Here is a 19,692-nt window from a genome sequence, read left to right as displayed (position 1 = left end):
GATTGTCATATATTTAATGAAATGTTACATCTGTTTATTACTGTAGTTATATTGCTTTATAGCCTGCTGATGTTCTAGCCAGCCATTTCTGGTTCATGTGGGGTTTTGAGAGATTGTTTTTTGTTGGGGTTTTTTTGAGAACATTTTTGGATGTTTTTGTGAAGATTCTTATTTTTCAAAGATACTTGGAATTGCTATTAGTTTTATCTGCACTGTCTTGTAGCTGTGATAGTGTTTTGAATGATGTCATAGGTTGTATTGTCATTAAGTAAGGATCATATTTGCAGCACTCAAATGTTTTAAAGCAATAGATTAAGACCGAAGGGGCCTCAGAGTGATTAGGAATAAACATGTGAACAGTGACCTGCTTTGTCCTGAAATATCCCCTCCTTCCTCAGTGTGCAGCAGTACAGCAGCTCTGATTTAAGGTGTGAACTTCAGCATAAAAGTTTGGAGGATGTGCTTGCAAAAAAGTCATCACACATTGCAGGCACAAACTAAACTGAATCACAGAGAATTTTTCTCTTTGTTACAATGTGTTCTGTGAAGGCTTTTTCCATGGGCAGGGGAGAGGGAGTTGGGAGTGGCCTCTGTTTTCATTGCATGAGAAATTTGCCGACCTTTCCGTGATTCACAAAAGAGGTGGTGTTTGCACCAGAAACATACTGGCATTTGGCAGGAGGGAGGATCTGCAGAAAAGCATTCCTTAGTTCTAGGAACCCAGGGAGAGCTTGGATTACGGTTTCATTTAGATTTTTTTGCCTTACTCCAAGTCCTGCTTTAAGTCCTCCAAGTTTCTAGGACTAAAATGAGAAATAGCCACCTCTTCTTTAGACTCCAGTGCTCCTGACAGGTTAGGTTTGAATTCAGCATAATATCTGCTTCTCCCTGGGTTCAGGTTCTCCGGGTCTCCTGCCTGCTTTTCACCCTTTTATTAATGGAGAGTGGAGTTTCTGCCACAGAGCAAAGTTTCATGATTAACAGAAACAAATATGGAACTTTCCAAATGGACATAGTCACTGCTTGGTAAGCTGGCAGTCCTGCTGCTCTTCACCAGTACAACTTGACTTGTTTTTTACCTTGTCATGGATAACAACTGAGATTTCTGGGGAGAATATCAGACAAAATCTTCAAACACCTCAGGACTGCTGTGCTCTCATTAATGTAATCAGTGATCAGAGATGCTGCCTCCTCTTTGAGTCCAAAATACTTCTGTAGCAGAATGGTTGAACACTTAGGGTAATTTAGATAAAAAACGCAATCATTTGCACAGAGTAAAGGCTGCTGATAAAATTATGTGGTGCTCTATCCCCAGAACTTTCCAGACTTTCCATGCTTTTTTTTAACTTAGCTTACAGTTCATCTCAAAATAGGTAAAGATGTGGACTTGGGTTAGCATGAGCCATTTAAATGATCTTGATGTGTCTTCTTTTCCAGGCTAGTGGCAGAATGGAGACTGTCCCGAGGTGTTGAGGAGCAGACACAGGCTTTCTTTGAAGGCTTCAATGAAATACTGCCACAACAGTATTTGCAGTATTTTGATGCAAAGGAACTGGAGGTAAAGGATTGCTTGGCTGTTGCTGATATTCCAGGTCATTACACATAAAATAAACTCCAGTCAGTACATCTGAAGAGTGGAACTCACTGAGGCTGACAGCTCTGTTTTATGGGAAATATGGGGGAAACTTTATGGAATAGTGTTAGATTAATGTGTTTTCCTTAACTTTCTTCTTTGCAACCAGCTTAGATGTTTCTAAATGCCAAGATTCTGTCAGCAGAAATTTCTTACTTTGTTTTTGCAATTCTTTGGTTTGCCACTGTTCAAAGAATGAGTAACGTGACAGAATGAGAGATAAAGCCAGATATGCAATGGATGGTTGCATATAGATTGGGCCAAGTTCTTGGTTTGGGTTTGATCTCTCTAAATTACGTTTTCTGAATCATCTGTTCAATTTGAAGAGTAAAACCATCAAAACAAAACATCCCATCCCTAGTGAAGAATTGTATGGCTGGGCAAGGATAAACTGTCTTGAATGTCTACATAGAATCCCAGAATGGTTTGGATTGGGATCTGTAGCTATGATATTTTTTGAAAAATCCTTTGCTAGGATTTTTCCCCTCCTGAGGAGCTGAGGGCCCCAGGAAAGAAATGTAAACAATAACTATCTGCTGCTGTGGAATGCAACAGGTGCATCTTCCCTTGGTCCATGTGGATTGTTTTCAATTGATGACCAATCACAGCCACCTGTGTTGAGGCTGTGAGCAGTCACAAGATTTTGTTATGCATTCTATTCTATTCCTGTTCTTTCTAACCTTCTAATCACTCTTTTCTCTCTGTTCTTTTAGTATAGTTTTAATGTAGTATTTTAATATAATACATATCATAAGATAATAAATCAGCCTTCTGAGAAAATGGAGTCAAGCCTTGTGTCTCCACACATGGAGAGTTACCAACAAGAATCTTAAATAATCTTGTTCCAGCCCCCTTCCATATGCAGAGACACCTTCCACTAGCCCAGGTTGCTCCAAGCCCTGTCCAACCTGACCTTGGACACTTCCAGGGATCCAGGGGCAGCCACAGCTTCTCTGGGCACCCTGTGCCAGGGCCTGCCCACCCTCACAGGGGAGAATTTATTCCTAAAATTGCAGATGATTACTCCATTTTTCACAACAGAGATGCTCTCTAATTTGAGGCCTCTCCAAATACGCTTCATGAACCAGTCTTTGAACCACTCCATAATCAGTCTTTGTTTATAGAAGTTTTGGATTAAGTTTAAAATTAAAACCAAGTGCACTATTATTGCAGGTGCTGCTAAGTGGGGGTCCAGTTGTTCTCTTTTGCTGTGTGCGAGGTCACAGAAGGAAAGTGGAAATTTGTACTCTGCTTATTTCCCTTTTTCTTCCCCAAAGGTGCTTCTCTGTGGGATGCAAGAAATTGACCTGAATGACTGGCAGAGACACACCATCTACAGGCACTACACCAGGACCAGCAGGCAGATTGTGTGGTTCTGGCAGGTTTGCAGATTTTGCTTTATTCTCAGACCAGCAGAAGTTACAGAGCACAGCTCATTGAACAGTGGTCAGAACACTGAGCACACCTGCAGAGTGCAGATAGAAACTGTTACTGATAATCCAGCTGTGCCCAACAGCCACATTACTGTTCATCTGTGGATAGTGATGACGTAAAAATCTAAAGATTTAATCTATCCCTAAATGTTTATTTCAATTACTGTTTTTCAGTTTGTGAAAGAAATAGATAATGAGAAGAGGATGAGACTCTTGCAGTTTGTGACTGGAACATGCAGATTGCCAGTGGGAGGATTTGCTGACCTGATGGGTATGTATTATTAATACTTCTAATGCAGGAGATGCTTCTAAAAATAACCTAATTATATATTTATGGCATTTTTAATGAGTTTTATATTAAATGTTGTTTTGTAAGCCATGCATATACTTGAGCTATGATGGAAAAAGATGGAAGGAATGTTTACACCTATTTATTGAGCTTTAAAATCACTTCAGATTGATGCATTACTCCACATGCATACTTTGATCCAGGCAGAGCTGTAGAGTGAGACTAATGTCCCTTCTCTGTGCAAATAATGGTAATCCTGTCTTTATTTAAGCCTTGCGTGCTTCAGGTGTGTTACAGTGATAGAAAGGTAGCTGGACTATGCCTTGTCTATTGGAATTTGTTACAGGGAGCAATGGACCCCAAAAATTCTGTATTGAAAAAGTTGGAAAGGAAAACTGGTTACCCAGAAGTCATACCTGGTGAGTATCATACCTGATAACAAATCAGAATATTGCTGTTGCTCTGGTTTTGGTGACCATAGTCTGCTGTGATATTTTAGTAAATGGGTTATATGCTGAAATGGTTGAGACTCTGTGAAAGCAAACACAAATTACACCAATGAACTATGCTGTTGAATGATAGCTGAACTTCTGAAAAGCTTTTCTGGCATGGAATAGATTTCATTGGGAATTCCATGGATTTGTGTAACATATTACTGAACAAATAAAGGCATTACCAGTAGTGTCTAACAAGGTTGGGACTATCTTTTGTTATCACTGCACTCCTTAGTAAAATAGCCACATTCACACACTTCCAGAGAAAAGGTCACTTCTGCTCTTTTCTTCAGGTAGGCAATACCACACAAATTGAAAATTTTGTATCTGAATGATGATTCTAATTAACCACTTAGAGATTGGTTTTCCTCCAGCTAGGAAAAGTTAATGAAAACTATCACTATATGAGCACTTGAATACTAACCTTTGCCCTCAGAAATACATTTATATCAGTAGTCAGCTTTTCTCGCAGTATAAATCCCTGTATCCATCTTCACAGCAAAAATTCCAAATACCCATATTCATAATGGATTTTTTGTTCCTGTTGAATTCTTCATCAGTACTTAATTTTATTTTGCAGTTTCAATCGCTTAGACCTTCCACCATATAAAAATTATGAGCAGTTGAAGGAAAAGCTGTTATTTGCAATTGAAGAAACAGAAGGATTTGGGCAAGAGTAGCTGAAATTTGCACCTTGAAGAATGTGAACCCAACACAATGTATGTGCTTCACTTCTTCTGCTTGTTGCACACTTCATTGTAAAATAGACATGACTTGGATTTATTTAACAGTACTAATGTGTAAATAAATGGTTGTTATCCTGAGGTTACCCACCTTAACTCTGGATTTCTACTGAGCACTTTCAGAAATCAAATCCGCAATCCGATATGGCTACAAGCAACTAATGACTGAAGTAGAGGTTTAATACAGCTTTGGGCTCTGCTTTGTTTTACCATTCATTAATTAGAATGTGTCCTTAATGACTGACAGATTTTTAACAATAGTTTTGTCTTTCCTTTTTTAGTAGCATTTTTGCTACTGATGCACTGGGAAGTTCATTGGTAGCTGCAATGCTGCAGCAGCATCCTAAGCCTCCTAACAGCTGCATCAGAGCCAGCCTGGATCCACCTCTGTGCCATGAGCAGCTCCAATCCTTAAGCTCCTTTTTCTAACTCAAGTGTGGCCAGACTGTTTTTCCTTGCCTGGAGTCTGCTCACGTGCCAGCTGGACTGAAGTTGCTGTTAAGGGGATGTCAAACTGTGGCACAAATCCAAGGCATAGCTTCGCTTTGGTTTATCCCAATCCTGTTCCTGTCAGCAAAAGAGACACCTGCCCAAAGTTGTTGGAGCACTGCTCTGTGCCCTCTGAAGGGTTCTGAGCTTTTGCTGTGTAACACGTTTTAACTTTGAAATCAATATTAACACTGTGGTACTTCACTTGTTTTGCAAAAGACAAGCCCAGCTGGGATTGCACTGATTCCATTGAGGTTCCTGTTTGCAGGCTGTTTGTCAGCAGTGTTAATGGACATTACCCTCAGTGTTTTTCCTACATGTTGCAGTCAGTTTGCTCTGAAGAGTTCGTTTGGCTGTCAGGAAGAAGCACAAAACAACTGGATTCAAAAAATGATCCTACTCATCATTTCTGTGGATGAACTGATGTGTGAGACTGGCTGAGGCCAAGAGGATTAGAAAGTTCAGACACGGATTACAGGTTTTTGGGAAACTGGAGCATCAGTAAATAGTTCTACAAAGTTTGAAACTAAAGTTTTTGGGGAGGTTTCTAAGCTAATTCACCCTAAGCTGCTTACAGCTAGTAACTTTTGTAGCGAGTTCCTGTTGAATTAACATCTGTTATTTCCTTTTAGAATCTGTTAATTCTTTTCTGGTTTACAATAACATTTTGCATTTTACTGCTCCTTTAGACTGAATGCACTTTTTGGGTCTGGTCAGCCCTTTCCCTTCCCCCGAAGGGAAGAAGTCAGACACCAGTGAAATGAGCTGTAGCCACAGTGAGAGACGTGACACTTGAAATAACATGTAGCACATACTAAAGCAAACCTGCAACTCAGAGCACTGGGGCAGGAGCTGCATTTAAGACTCTCTCAGATGACAGAGCTGAAACAGGACAGTGAGAAAGTATAAAACTGAACATTCAGTCTGGAAAAGAGTATTTCTTTCCTGCTGTTGTATCCATCTAAACTGCAAGAGGAAAAAACTGATTCAGGTCTAAGAAGAACCAAGACACTACAGGTTTTAACTGACTTCACAAGTGTGTCAGGGCTCAGTGATAAATGCTTCAGGAAGGCAGGAGGGTGGGACTTGTCAGGCTTAATTGAAGGAAGGCCTGGGGAGAGGTACTGATGATACAGAAATGCCCCTCATTTCAAGTTTCATTGATGATGAGAATTCACTTTCAAGTGTGACTGGGAGGAGAATTGCCAACTTCCACAATATTTGGATCTATGACAGTATACAGCTCATGAGAAAAAAAAAAAGCCTTATATATATTTTCTGTTTATATTAATTCTTACAGTGAAATGTAGTTATCTAACATATTTACAAGAGAGATTAAATTAAGCAAGATAATGCAAGGTTAAGCTATGAAAAATAGTCTATGTTCTGCATATTGCTTTACAATTCGTGTAGGGAACCTAGAACTATTGTTCATGTATAAATATCACCCAAAAGGCTGTCAGCCCTATATTTTTAAAATAAAGAGTAGTTATAATTGAAATAGCCTTAGCCCTAGTTCTATAGGGTTTGGCTGTTGAATATTTTTATGGTTGAAATGTTTAGTTCAGGAAAAACATACCTACTTGTATATATTTTTGATGTCCAGGATTCCACTTATTCCATTGTTTCTTTAATTTAAATGGCATGTTTATATGTCTTTTCTGCTGTACCAGGATGGGAGAAAGGGGGCTGGATATTCCAAGCACCAGATATTATTTAAAAATATTGCAAATAAAGAATTCATTGAGGGGGAAAATAATCAGTGAAACATCAAATTTGGCCAAATAGAAAAAGTTCAAAGCAACTTCACAGCATCACATTGAAAATATTTCTGAAGGCACAAGTTAAGATTCCTTAGGCATTTGATTTGTGAATACTAACAAATCTGTTAATTTTTTACAGCATATTGTGTATAAGTTCAAAGGAATTATACAAGCCACTGGTGCACTTTTCAGTTCTTTCTGGGGATCTGGTGAAGCAATACAGGGATGAGCCCAGAGCAGCTGCTATCCCAGATAACAGGTTTTTGTGGATTGGATTTACAAGTGAGACTTGCAGCAGAGATTAATTAATTTGCTTCAACTGTTTTAGCAACCTGAGCTGCATAAATTCATAGTATGTCACAAATGTACATTCATGTGCAACTGTCAGTTGATCCTAATTACCAAGTATTAAAAGAAATTTTATTTAGAATTTTCCTTCGTGAGAATGACATGAGAAAATTAAATACTGAGAATTAACAAAGCCTTATTGTTACAAGTAGCTCAGGAACTGTTCATTTACTAATGACATGCACAGTAAATACATTCTTTATCTGATCTAGTATGGAAGTTTGGGGGTTTTTAAATCCAGTTGCTTGTGTTTAAAAAAAACAACCTTTTGTATTATTTTGAGAAAAATAAATTGTTTGGGGGGGGGTTAGGGGTTTTGGTTTTTTTTGGGGGGGTTTTTAAAAAATTTTATTTTACTACATGCTGCACTGGATTTGTAATCTCAACTCTGTTATATTGGTATCTCCAGCCCCCTTTTTTGTGGTGTCTTTTAATTTTCTCCAAGAATCACTGTTTGTGTATATGTGCTCTAGTGAACTCGTGTAGAAACTGGGATCAGCAGCACTGGATTGTAAAATACTGTACTGAAATTCATTGTCGATATTTCCTTGCATTGTAATTTCAAATACTCAGGTAACTGTAACAGTATCTCAGTAAGTCAAATACTTTTATAAAACTACTTAAAGAGCTGGTGGTCTGGTCCTTATTCCTTATGTGTGACAGAATATCCAGGTGGAAATTAATTGTCTGTGTGCTCCTGGGGTGAGGGTCAGGCTGCCTGAACTTGTCCTTCCACTGGGATTCTTCAGGAATAGTTCTTTCCCAAGACCTCATCCACCCTTGTTGATTGTATTGGATATTGAAGAGGAGATTTTGCACACAATTCGTGGATTTTTATTGCTTGTGGATGCTGCCCTGAGGAGCCAGTGAGGGCTTGTGAGGCTGCTGAGGCCTGAGGGAGAGGGGGCGGAGGGAGGTTCTGCAGGAGCCGCAGCTGTAACATCCCATTGCAGCACTGGTGCAGGGATACCGACAGTGAGGAATGACCCTGCAAGTGGCTTGGATTGGCAAAATGCCATGAAGGAGCGGGGGAAAGCTCCAGTGAGACCAACCAGCCTTTTAGTGTCCCTGATCCTCCTTGAAGGGGGAGGTGGCATTTAAATTCTTCCTGTCATGAGAACCTCTCCTCATGGCCACAAGCATTCCCAAATAATGGAGATGGGCTTTGCAGTGAGGTTCCAGTTCCCTCGGTGCTCACAGGGATGTCCTGTCAGGTCTTAGGGTCATAGAATACTGGTGATCTCAAAGGTCTCTTCCAACCAAAACTAACCTATCTCAGGGACTTAATTCTGTCCAGTTTGGCCAAATGGTCCCTAAAGTGGTCATCCTTCCCTGAGGATGATATTCCCTGCTGCAGACCTTCCCACTGGGTTCTCTCTCCGCTGACTTTCCCAGGTGCTCCCACAGGCTGAATTAACTCAATTTTGTCAGGGGCAGCAAATCCCAAGGATGATTTTCTGTGCCAGGCAAATACATGCAATGACAACTGCCTTTTTCTGCAGCAGGGAGGTTTGTGTAGAGACACTTCCTCCAAGCTTTGAATGGAACCACTTAAAAGCATCCTAGTAAGTTGTGTAAACCCAAAATTTGACACTGCTTTGAGCAGCTTTATATGAGTACAGCTACAAGGGTATTTCACATACATCTGAAGTTTATTTTTAAAAGGCAAAAATTAATCACAATGCAGTGTATGATAAATGTACATCTCAGTTGTGCCAGTTTTTTTTCTATTTGCCTTAATGATGAGGGTGCTGATGTCAGCAGCAGCCCTGGGTCGGAGTGTTGAAGGTTTTGTTCATGGCAGGATGGGAATGATTGTTTAAACAAACCCATGTGTGTTTGGGTGTCTGATGGCAGCTGTGCACTGCTTATTATTGCCCATATTATCCACCACAACCTTACTGTTGCCCACATCTTACCATTGCACAGACCAAAAATGAAATCAATCCACGGCAAAATGACTTCTTGTAGCCAAGCTGTAAAACACTGCTGGACTGCTAAGAGAGACTGGAATTCAACTGAATTAGGTTGCAAAGTTGTAAACAGCCCCTAGAAGAGGAAATTGCCTTATCTCTTGGATCCTAAAGAAGGATTTTTTCCTGATCTCTGGCAATGCCTGATCCAATTTCGATTCTCAGCCTGTCAGCCCAACAGTGCACAAATGACAGGGCTCATTGGAGAAATCTTGTTTTCTCCAAGGAAAATGCAGACAGACAAATTGGAGTGGCCAGTGAGCTTACCTGCTATGTCAAATCCTGACTTTCAGAGGGGAACAAAAATCTAAAAGCACTATGAGGACATGTTTTACATTTCACCCAATACCAGCTCTCTGTGACTGCTGTGGGAGCTCAGTGTGAGCCCAGTGTGTGTTTGCTGATTCAAGGGTTGTGGTCCCAAAAGAAGGAGCATTCAAACTGATAAGGAGTAGGCTTAGATTGGATATTAGGAAGAAATTCTTCCCTGTAAGGGTCATGAGGCTCTGGCACAAATTGCCCACCTATGGCTGCCCCTGGATCCCTGGAAGTGTCCAAGGCCAGCTTGGATGGGGCTTGGAGCACCCTGGAATAGTAGGTGTCCCTGTCCGTGGCAGGGGGGTGGCATGAGATGGCCTTTAAAGGTCCTAAACAATTCTGGGACTCTGTTTCACTTCTAGCAGAGCCTGAGGTCAGAGGGAAAGTCCAACTGCTGCTGTTGTGTGTACGTAGAACAGAGCTGGGGTTATGGGGATGCAGTTCTTGGATGCAAGTTATTTTGTTTTGCCATCGGACTGTAGGTCATTCCCAGTCCTTCCCCCAGGGATGCTGAGAGCTCTCCCTTTCCCACTGGCAGGGGCAGCACACACCTTTACCCTCAGGAGACGGATCCCCGGGGCTGTGGCAGGGAGGTCCCAGGGCTTTAGGGTGCACCATGCCTTGGAGTGGCTCTGCCCCTGTCCCGGGGGCTCCGGCAGCAGCTGAGGGGTTGTGGCCATTTGGGGGGAAAGGAACTCCCCACACCCTTTATCGTGGAATCACAGCATGGTTCGGGTGAGAAGGGACTTTTAAAGGCCATCTCATTTCAGCCCCTGCCATGGCAGGGACACCTTCCACCAGCCCAGGTCGCTCCAAGCCCCATCCAACCCGGCCCTGGACACTTCCAGAGAAGCTTCCAAAGCTTTCTCTGGGCACTCTGTGCCAGGGCCTCCCCACCCTCACAGGGAAGGATTTCTTCTTAATCTCGAATCTAAACCTCCTCTCTTTCAATGTGAACCAGTCCCGACTTGTCCGGTCACTCCAGGCTCTTGTACACAGACTCGTCCCACCTTTCCCGTAAGTCCCTTTCAGGTACTGGAAGGATGGGATTTCACGCTGATGTCCCTAAAGCGCCACGCGCCCCCGAGAGCGTCCTCGGGAGCTTGGGGGCAACTTGCGTGGTTCCGAAGGGTTTGAGGCTTCGGGGCGGTGTCTCCGGAGCGGTCCCGCCCCGCGCTCCAAGCGCTTCCGGGGCAGCGCCGGGGCCGAGACGGGGCGGCGGCGGCTTGATCATGGTGGGTGAGGCCGGTCCGGAGTCCGGGCGGGGCGCCTGTGCCGCCCTCGGGGGTCTCTGTGCGTCCCCGGCCCTCGGGGGCTCCAGCGGCCGGCGCAGGGCGGGGCGGTCCCGGTGCCGCTGCTGGCTCCCCTCAGGCACGGGTGCTGCCCCGCGGGCGGGGCCCGGCTGAAGGCGAGACCCCGCTGGGGGCCGCAGGGGCTGGGAGCGCCCGGCCCGGCCCGACCCGGTTCGGTTCGGTTCGGTTCGGTTCGTGTTGGGTTGTGTGTCGAGTTCTGTGTCAGGCCCCCGGGCGGGGTCGTGTTTGTGCGGGGCGGGGGGCTGGGAGCGCCCGGCCCGGTTCGGTTCGGTTCGTGTTGGGTTGTGTGTCGAGTTCTGTGTCAGGCCCCCGGGCGGGGTCGTGTTTGTGCGGGGCGGGCCCGGCGGTCCCACCCGTCTCCCCCAGCAGCGGGCCGGGAGCGCTGCGGGTCCCGGCGCTGCCTCCCAGGGGCTTCCCTGGCTCGGCCCGGCCCCGGGTCACCGCGGGGAGAGGCCGAACCTTCACCCGATCCAGCCCAGCCCCGTGCTGGGGCAGCGAAATCTGCATTTCCTACGGCTGCCAGGGCACATCTGTAAAGCTGGAAGCAGTCAGGAAAAAGAGACTGGTTTTGGATGTTTAATAACCGGGGCTGTATTTGTTCTGTTGTGATTCTATTGGAGGCTTCTCACTGCTCAGATGTGGTGCTAGCTATTGCATGTCGATGAAACTGAGGATCAAATGTATGTCAAATTGTAAAGAAATAAATGCTGACCAAAGTTGCAGAGGGAAAATTGAAATTCTCTAATAAGATGTATTTTTTAGGCAAACCCAGGAGTTCAGTTATTCCAGATGAAAACAGGAAGATAAAGGCTGCTGTTGTACATATAACAAAGGGTATTTAGCAGCAAAATGGTGTTGAGGGAGTGTTTATTCTCCTTTTCTAGAGTGCATGTCTCCTCCTCCATGTGCTATCTCTTGTAGTTATTCAGCCCTTCATTAAAATGGGCACTGTGTGTTTCATGAATTAAATATGTAATTTTATTCTCAGTACTATTTTTGTTGGTCTGGTGAGCTGCACTGGCTTGTGGAGGGGCTGGACAAGCCCCAGGGTAGGAATTGGAGGAGCAGGACCTTCCCACAGCAGCATCTGTGTCAGAGCAGATCACCCACCTGTGAGTTAGACCAGCTGAAGGTGTTAAGAGGAAATTAAGAACTGGTATCCTTCTTTATGGATGCTGCTTTGCATCTGAAAAGGTTTGTTAAGGTCCTGGGAAGGAAAATATTTAATCAGGACTTAAACAGTGCTAGTAAGAAGGCAGGAAATCAGATCTGAATTTCTTAACAGATTTAACCTTTTGCCACTATTTTCCCAGCACTTGTACACCCTTTCATTTGTTCTTTGTTTAATTTCCCTTGTCTTCCACTTGAGAACAGTCCAGCATTCAGAAATAACCAAGAGTTTTGTTGAAAATACTTGAATTTTGCTGTGCTGGATCACATAGAAAAACTTCTGCTTCATAAAGACCAGCTTGGAGGCTCCCATGTCTTATGAGTGCTGTGTTACCAACAGCACTCTGAGGAAAGTGCTGGTGGTGCTGGGGCTGAGCTGGTGCTGTGCTGTGTTGTGTTTGTTGTTGGACAAGGTCTCTTCCCAGGGAACAGGGCGTGCGACATCTTTGTGCCCGTTTGCTGTGGGAGGAAGTGGAGAGGGTTGCTCAGGGTGCCCAGGGAACACAGCCTTGGCCAAATGCCCCTTGTAGATCTCACCTGTTCTGGTTCAGGTGATTCCGGTCTCCCCTCCTAAACCATCTCTGGGGGACTCTGCCTTGCAGGCTCTGAAAGATGCTACTTGTTTTTGTTTCCTTAATGGGAATAAAAAATGCCAAATACTCATCCAGCTGTGGAAATCATCTCAGGTGCAAGGGTTTCTCACCCTACTGCAGGTGCCATAGTTCTATTTAGATGGGTGTCTTGTAGCAGGAAAGTTGTGCAGAAGGTACTGAAACCTCCTTTAATGGTTTTTTGTAGAGCAGACTATTGCCTTGGCCTGTGTTTACATTTGTCCCTTTTTAAGCTGTAAATTATTGGCAGTGGTTACAGCCTTGCAGCCATCCTAGCACTAATCAGAATTACAAACAGGGAGTGTTCATTCATTGTTTTTCCCCTCTCACTTCTCTTATTTGTAATTGCTTTTGGCATTCATTTGCTAAAAGGGAAGGTCATCTTGCACCCACCATGTATCTTTTTCCTACTTTTTTCACAAATTTCATGTCCATTTTCAAAGATGATTTTTGTTTGACACCTAAATTGTAGCAGTCTGACTGCAGCTTCCAGCTGCAAGCCTTGAGCAGGAGGCTTGGGGAGGAGGAGAGGGGGGAGTTCCAGGATGATAATCACAAATGAGTGAAGAAAACAGGCAGATGGAAAATAACTGGAAAGGCCATGCAGAAAAGGTGGCACCAAAGTACAGACACTTGGCTGTATAAACCAGTACAGGCAGTGGCTTTTTAATCATTCCTGTGCAGCTTTGTGTTCAGCCATGCTGTCCCAAAGCTTTGGTGGGAGGCAAAGAGCAGCTGTACCCCTGTATTGATTTGTGCTTTGTCTTGCAGGCTGAGGTGGAGGAAACACTGAAGCGAATCCAGAGCCAGAAGGGAGTGCAGGGAATCATCGTGGTTAATTCGGAAGGTGCTGTGTCAGCCTCACTTATCTGACCTATCACTTACTCCAGCCACCCACTTTGAGGGCTGCTGCTTGTACCACTTGCACTTAGCTTACACTTGGGGTTTGGGAGAGGTTTTCCTGCAGCCCAAGGAGACAGACAGCAGTCAGGCTAGAAAAGAAAATTGCCTTCCAATTTCTGGAAACTCACGTTATTATTGTAGGAAATAAATTAAAATAATTTGCAAAAGCATTGAAATATTTGAGTTATGGCAGTGTTTGAAACTGGGTGTGTGAAAACTTTCATCAGTAGCACTGAGGCTCTCACAAGATGGAAATCTTGCTGCTGGGCCTGTCCAGAACACTGCTGGCCTGGCAGACTCCAGTTCTTTAGCACTGTCTGGTGCTTTTGGTCTCATGGAACTCATCAGCAAGTTATCTCTTTGTGGAGTCTGAAGAATTCAACAGGCCAGCTTCTTCAGCACACTCTCAATACACTGTGAGCAGCCCAAAAATTGAATATTTCCTAGAAGTAATCCTTAGAAAAGATGACAGCAGCTACATGGGAGTATACTGAGGATCAGATCATGCAGCTTGGCTCCTGCTCACTGCTTTTCTGTGATGGTTGAGTGGTTTGTGCTCTCTGTGCTGCAGCTGCAGTTACTGGAACAGACACCTGGTTCTGCCCTGCAGAATTTGGTACTTGGGTCCTGTGTTCTGACCCAGGAGCTGGACTTTGACTGGCTTTTGGTGGGGAAACACATCTAATGGGTGGCTAAAGTGTAAGGGAGCTCTGTAAAGCTGTGTCTGAACAGTGTGTCTGCCCTCCAGGCTGGTTATCACTGAACCAGGGACCTCCTAGGACTGCACCTCCTCTTAGGGCTGAATGTTGGAGCTTCAGCCTTGGAGCTGTGTGATGCAGCAGCTGATGTCCTCCATAATCACTGATCCCAGCCTGGTGTAGCTCAATATCATTTAACTGGTGTTGGGGATCCTTTCTGTAGTAAAAAAAGTGTCCCCAGTCAGGAGAAAAAACTGCCAACACTGGTATTTCTTCTTTATAGATGATTATTTTTGTTTAATCTATTTCTAACTCTCAAAATGAAAAAGTAAAGCACTGGTGCTACTAGAGGTAAACAGTTCTCACCCACACCTGTGGTCCCACATCTCAGCTTTTTCATACCTTGTTTTTCATCATATTTTCCTCTTGCCTTCAAAGAGAACACTCCTGACCCCTGGAGCAGTGGCAACCAAGGTTGGACCTGCTGATGCCCAGTGCAGGGTTGGTTCTGGAGGTTTGGCACTGAGCCTTGCTGTCCCTCTCCTGCAGGTATTCCCATCAAGAGTACCATCGACAACTCCACCACCATTCAGTACGCCGGCCTCATGCACAGCTTCATCATGAAGGCCAGGAGCACCGTGCGGGACATTGATCCCCAGAACGACCTCACGTTCCTGCGGATCCGCTCCAAGAAAAACGAAATCATGGTTGCTCCAGGTAGGAGAGAGCAGGGCGAACAGGAATCTGGGAATCCAGTAGGATTGTTTTGACTTGAGACTGATGCTGTCAGCCTGGAAGGAGTCTGGCTGCTATTTGTGTTCACATTGGATTATTCCTTCTCTCCAAGAAGCTGTTCTACTTTCTGGAGAGTTGAAAGCTTTATCATTGACCTAAGTTTGCTTTGTCATGTTTGAATGTGGCAGATCCCTTGCCTCATTTTGTGTAGATCAAAGTACAAAGTATTAGATAATGCTTGAGAGGGTGCTGCACCCTCTCATGCTTTGTTTTTCAGTATAAAACCCTAGGATTTGGAAAGAAACACATTCTGGGAACAATTTCCATTCAGAAGTGCGGACTGAATGATAAAACAAGACAGTCCTGACTTTCCAGTTCTGGTAAATGTATTAGAGCACACTGTAGCTGTAATCATGAGCCATGGTATACAGCAGCAGCAACTTTCTTTTCAGGAAACATTCTCAGTATTTTGTTGAATTCCAAACTGGGAAGCAGCGAGATGAGTGCAGGTCGCTCATGTGGCAGGAATTCAGCCTTGTCCCTGCATGCTTCCTGCTGGGATGGGGCTGGTGGAGAGGCCAAGCAGAGGATGGCAGTTCCCCATGGCAGGCATGGTTAGGGCAGATCTTAACACAGGCTCTGGGTCATGCTGAGGCAGCCTCAGATTCCACAGGAAGGATGGAAAGAGGAATAAGCATTGCTCCAGAAAAAATAGCTGCAGCCCCCAGTGTGCCTGTGAGAGAAGGGCAGTGGCCACCTTGCACCAGTGTGGCACATGCCAGTTACTGTAGTTTCCAGGCACAAACTGGGTTAAATGCAGCTGCCTTGGGAATGTGCAGTTTCTAAAGCTGAGATTTTTTCGCAGTAAAACCCATAAAACAAATGACCTGACACTTGGAAGCATGTTTTGCTCATTGAGAATGAATGGCAGGCTCTGGAGTTCCCACAGTGCATCAGAGAGATGTGAAAAATGTTGGAACTTACTGTTTCTGTGAACAAATACCAGCAGTGAAAGAATAATTTTCTTTTTTTTTTCCTCTCCAGATAAAGACTATTTCCTGATTGTCATCCAGAATCCAACTGAATGATTACACTGACTCAGTCTGGTTTTTTCCCTTTGCCTGTTTTATTTTCCCTGTTTTATTTTTTATTTAATGGTAAAGGATAGAGCATTAGTGTTAACTGTGCTGTGACTCTTCAGTAAGGTTGGGGAAAATTAAAGCAGGTGGTTTTGTTGTCTACAAACAGAAAAAATGTCGCTTTTTGTATCACAAGTCGTTTTGAGTGGGAGCTGGTGAGTTGGAATTGGGCAGTATAAAATGCAACAGATTCTTTTAATGGCTAAGATAATATAAGAAAATTCTAACAATAATGCAAAAATACTATTCTTTGTATGCTTCTGTGCTTCTTTCACCACTGAGCTCTGCTTTTACACAATTAGTTTTGAATGGCTGTAAATATGACTGCCTGTCCTCTAGTTCTGTCTTACTCTGTTGGTTTTACTTCAAAAAAGTCTGACCATAAGAAATTAAAAAGTGTCACCAGTAACTGGATTTGTCTTATGTGTTTTTCTTCTGAGGATTTTAAGTTTTCTCATGATTGATTGAGTTTTTCTTCAAAAAACAGAACCTTCCTAGGACTGTTTTTGTTTGTCTGTTTCTTTCTCTCAACAAGGATTTGGCCCAAGGGCATGTGGAGTGCACTCACAATTGGCTCTTGTGTTGTAGTGTTTTCCTGCCACTTTCTCTCTGCTCCAGACAGAATTTTCTTGGCTAAGGAAAGGCCATTGAGCCCACCCATGGGAGATCTCACACTGTCACAGCTCAGCAGCCAGTTTGATCTGCTGTTTTCCTTTAGTACTTTTTAATTGATACCATTAAAGACAAAAAAAAAAAAAACCTACATGATTACTCCAAAATGCTCAAGGGGTTATTTTGGTGGACTTTTTCTTCAGAAGAAAAGAAAAAGAGCAAAAAAAAAAAAAAAAAAAAAAAGCAGGGCTGGGGAATGCTGCAGTAAGTGCAGCTGTGTTGGAGATTTTGGTAAAAATGTTGGTGTTGACTTGAGCACTTATGGCTTTCAGAGCCCCAGGATGGGTGGGTTGTGTGAGGACTCAGGCAGGGTAACCTGCATGTTCAGGTTTTCTCTGTGCATTTTCAGACCTGGACATGCATTTTCGGACTGTGTCTAATCTTCTAGGTGGTGGCCATGACCCTGAAGGTCAGAAATGCCTGGTGGGGTCTCTAGCCCTGTGTCATCAGTGCTTTGGGTGTCCCAGCTGCCCCTGTGACTCAGTTTGGTTGTTGCTGTTCATGAGCTGCTTCTCCCTTTACACTAGGTCTGGTTTAAGCCATTCCATCAAAACAGGGAATAGGGCCTGGAATCCTGCCTGGCCTTTGGAGCAGCTCCTGATACACAGCAGTTTACATAATGCTTGTGATCTGCAGTAGCTGAATGCTGCCTCCCAAAAAAATTACCTCCAGCAAGCTGAAGTCTGGGCAATAACTGAACAGTGAGGCAAGGAAGAAAAAAAAAGTGACCTCAGTGATCTCTATTGTTTGTAACCCAGAGAAACATTTCCTTGGAGGTGGTGACCTGCTTACGGATTTTGGCTTTCCCAAGTAGGTGGCAGTGCTACTTCTCTGAACATCTGGAAAATCTGCAGTGTCCTGCATTCTTTTGGACACTTCCTTAAGGATAGCTGTCCTACCAGTAGCTTTATGTCACAGTAGCTTGGGACAGGGAGTGTTGAGTGTTAGTTTTACTTAAAACAAGCTGTAATAAATAACCTATTGTAAAACAAAAGGTTATGGCCATTTTCTGTTGTTTTGAGATCATAAACTTGCAGTGAAATGACTGAGCTCCTGCTGTGTGCTGGTTGGTTGGGGGGTTGGGGATTGGTTTGGGGTGTTTTTTCTCAAGGATTGAGAGCAGCCTGGCATTGACTATACTTGGGAATTTGAATGAAACCCAGCTCTTAAGCTGGGTTTGGAGTCAAGGAGTTTGTCAGATCTATCTTGGCAAGGCCTTACTTAGGCCATGTACTGCTACCTTTACACCAGCACCCAAAATTAATTCAGATTTATTTTTTAAACTGGCAAGAGGTGAAGGAAGCTGAAGAACAACAACTTCCATTTAGTTACTACGGAACAAAGTAACTAAATCAAATAGTAACTAAACTAATAAACTAAACTAAAGTTTATTGGATCAGGAGCAGTAGAGGGTCACAGAGCTGGCAGCAATTTCCGTGTATGAAAGGGGAGGGTTTCACTTTCCTACTTTATCATAAACTGGCTCAAAAAAAAGAATGGATGGAGCTCAGTTTCTGGTCCTGTGCTTTGGGAGTCTGAGCCTAGTTATTTGTATGGTAAAGCTACTGCCAAAGTGAGGAAGAGTAGAAAAATTAGCATTATGGTTCCAGTCCTTTTTTGTAGCCAGGATCACAGGAGGCCTGAGCAGCCTGTGCCACCTGCACCTTGGAGCTGCTCTGTGCTGAAGCTGGAGACTAGCCTGGTTTGCTGTCTTGGAAAAGTTGGTTTTGGTGGATCCCTGTCAAAGGCTGAGGAAACATTTGCTGCTGGGAAAACAAATCCTGATGGATTAACAAGGTAATGAAAGGGAGTTTGAGGCATGGCTGTGGGCTGGGAAGGGCAGCACTTGAGACCCAAGGATGTGGGCCTCTGCTGAGACAAGGCTCTGACAGAGGAGTGGAGGTAACACTGTAAAAGCTGAGCTCATAGACACCCTCTGTGGATTTGTGTTGGCTCCAGAGCCCTTCCAGGTAACTCCTCCCCTGCCTAAGGTGGCTGATGACAGTGTCCTTCACATACAGGATGCAGAGAAGCTGTGGCTGCCCCATCCCTGGAAGTGTCTAAGGCCAGGCTGGACAGGGCTTGGAGCAACCTGGGATGGTGGAAAGTGTGGTCAGGGGTGGGACTGGATGAGATTTACAGAATTCACAGAATGACCAGGTTGGAAGAGACCTTCAAGATCATCAAGTCCAACTCATGCCCTAACACCTCACCTAAACCATGGCACCCAGTGCCATATCCAGTCTTTTTTTAAAGACATCCAGGGATGGTGACTCCACCACTTCCCAGGGCAGCCATTCCAGAACTTCATGACTCTGTGAAAAACTTTTTCTTAATATCCAACCTGAATTTCCCTTGGTGCAGCTTGAGACTGTGTCCTCTGGTTCTGTCAGTGCTGCTGGAGACAGAGCCCAGCCCCAGCTGAGCACAGGCACCTTTCAGGAGCTGTGCAGAGTGATGAGGGCACCCTGAGTCTCCTTTTCTCCAGGTGAGCACCCCCAGCTCCCTCAGGGGTTCCTCTCAGGGTTGGTGTTCCCAGCCCCTCTCCAGCCTCGTTGCCTCCTCTGGACGCACTCAAGTGTCTCAACACCCTTCCCAAACTGATTTAAGGTCCCTTCCAAGACAAACCAGTCTGTGATTTATGTTTGATCTTGTTTTGGCTACTTCTCTAGGGGACAAAGGCAAAGATCTCACACCAAGAGAGGCTGGGCTGAAGTGAGCAGAGGCTGCAGCAGCTCCTGGGACCCACCAGCTGCAGGAGAAGCCGAAGCAGCTGGGACTGCAGGGGCAGGAGCTCGGACATTGCCCTAGTCAGCAGGAGCCTGAGCATCAATGCAGTTCTGTTGGCAAAAATACACTTCCTTTACCAGGATTACAGAATTCCTTCAGAGAGATCTCCCTCACTGCCGTGGTTTCACGAGACCCAGGAGAGCTCATTATCAGTGGTGCTACACTGTGGAATGCTGAC

The 19,692-nt window shown here is 44.3% G+C and overlaps 2 protein-coding genes across 5 annotated transcripts in view; both read left to right on the top strand.

Moving 5' to 3' along the window:
• ITCH (itchy E3 ubiquitin protein ligase) overlaps window positions 1–7,819 on the top strand; it is a 59,591-nt gene extending 51,772 nt beyond the window's left edge. For 2 of the 4 annotated variants that reach the window (XM_041404503.1, XM_041404507.1), the window contains exons 20-24: window positions 1,438–1,558; window positions 2,911–3,015; window positions 3,241–3,337; window positions 3,702–3,774; window positions 4,430–7,819. In XM_041404503.1, the coding sequence (XP_041260437.1) occupies window positions 1,438–1,558; window positions 2,911–3,015; window positions 3,241–3,337; window positions 3,702–3,774; window positions 4,430–4,529 (496 nt within the window). In that variant the 3' untranslated portion in view covers window positions 4,530–7,819. The remainder of the gene's footprint in view (window positions 1–1,437; window positions 1,559–2,910; window positions 3,016–3,240; window positions 3,338–3,701; window positions 3,775–4,429) is intronic. The other 2 variants (XM_041404505.1, XM_041404506.1) reach the window with 2 other exon arrangements.
• A 2,788-nt stretch (window positions 7,820–10,607) lies between these two features.
• On the top strand, window positions 10,608–16,461 carry DYNLRB1 (dynein light chain roadblock-type 1). Its single transcript, XM_041404511.1, has 4 exons — window positions 10,608–10,718; window positions 13,349–13,424; window positions 14,728–14,895; window positions 15,958–16,461. The coding sequence occupies exons 1-4, from the start codon at window positions 10,716–10,718 to the stop codon at window positions 15,999–16,001; spliced, it is 291 nt and encodes a 96-aa protein (XP_041260445.1). The 5' UTR covers window positions 10,608–10,715; the 3' UTR covers window positions 16,002–16,461.
• The last annotated feature ends 3,231 nt before the right edge of the window (window positions 16,462–19,692 follow it).

Source organism: Onychostruthus taczanowskii, unplaced genomic scaffold, assembly GCF_017590055.1.
Source record: "Onychostruthus taczanowskii isolate IOZ18803 unplaced genomic scaffold, ASM1759005v1 scaffold210, whole genome shotgun sequence".
Lineage (NCBI taxonomy): Eukaryota > Metazoa > Chordata > Aves > Passeriformes > Passeridae > Onychostruthus > Onychostruthus taczanowskii.
Note: the sequence above shows the minus strand (reverse complement) of the source record. Positions and strands in the feature narration are given on the sequence as shown.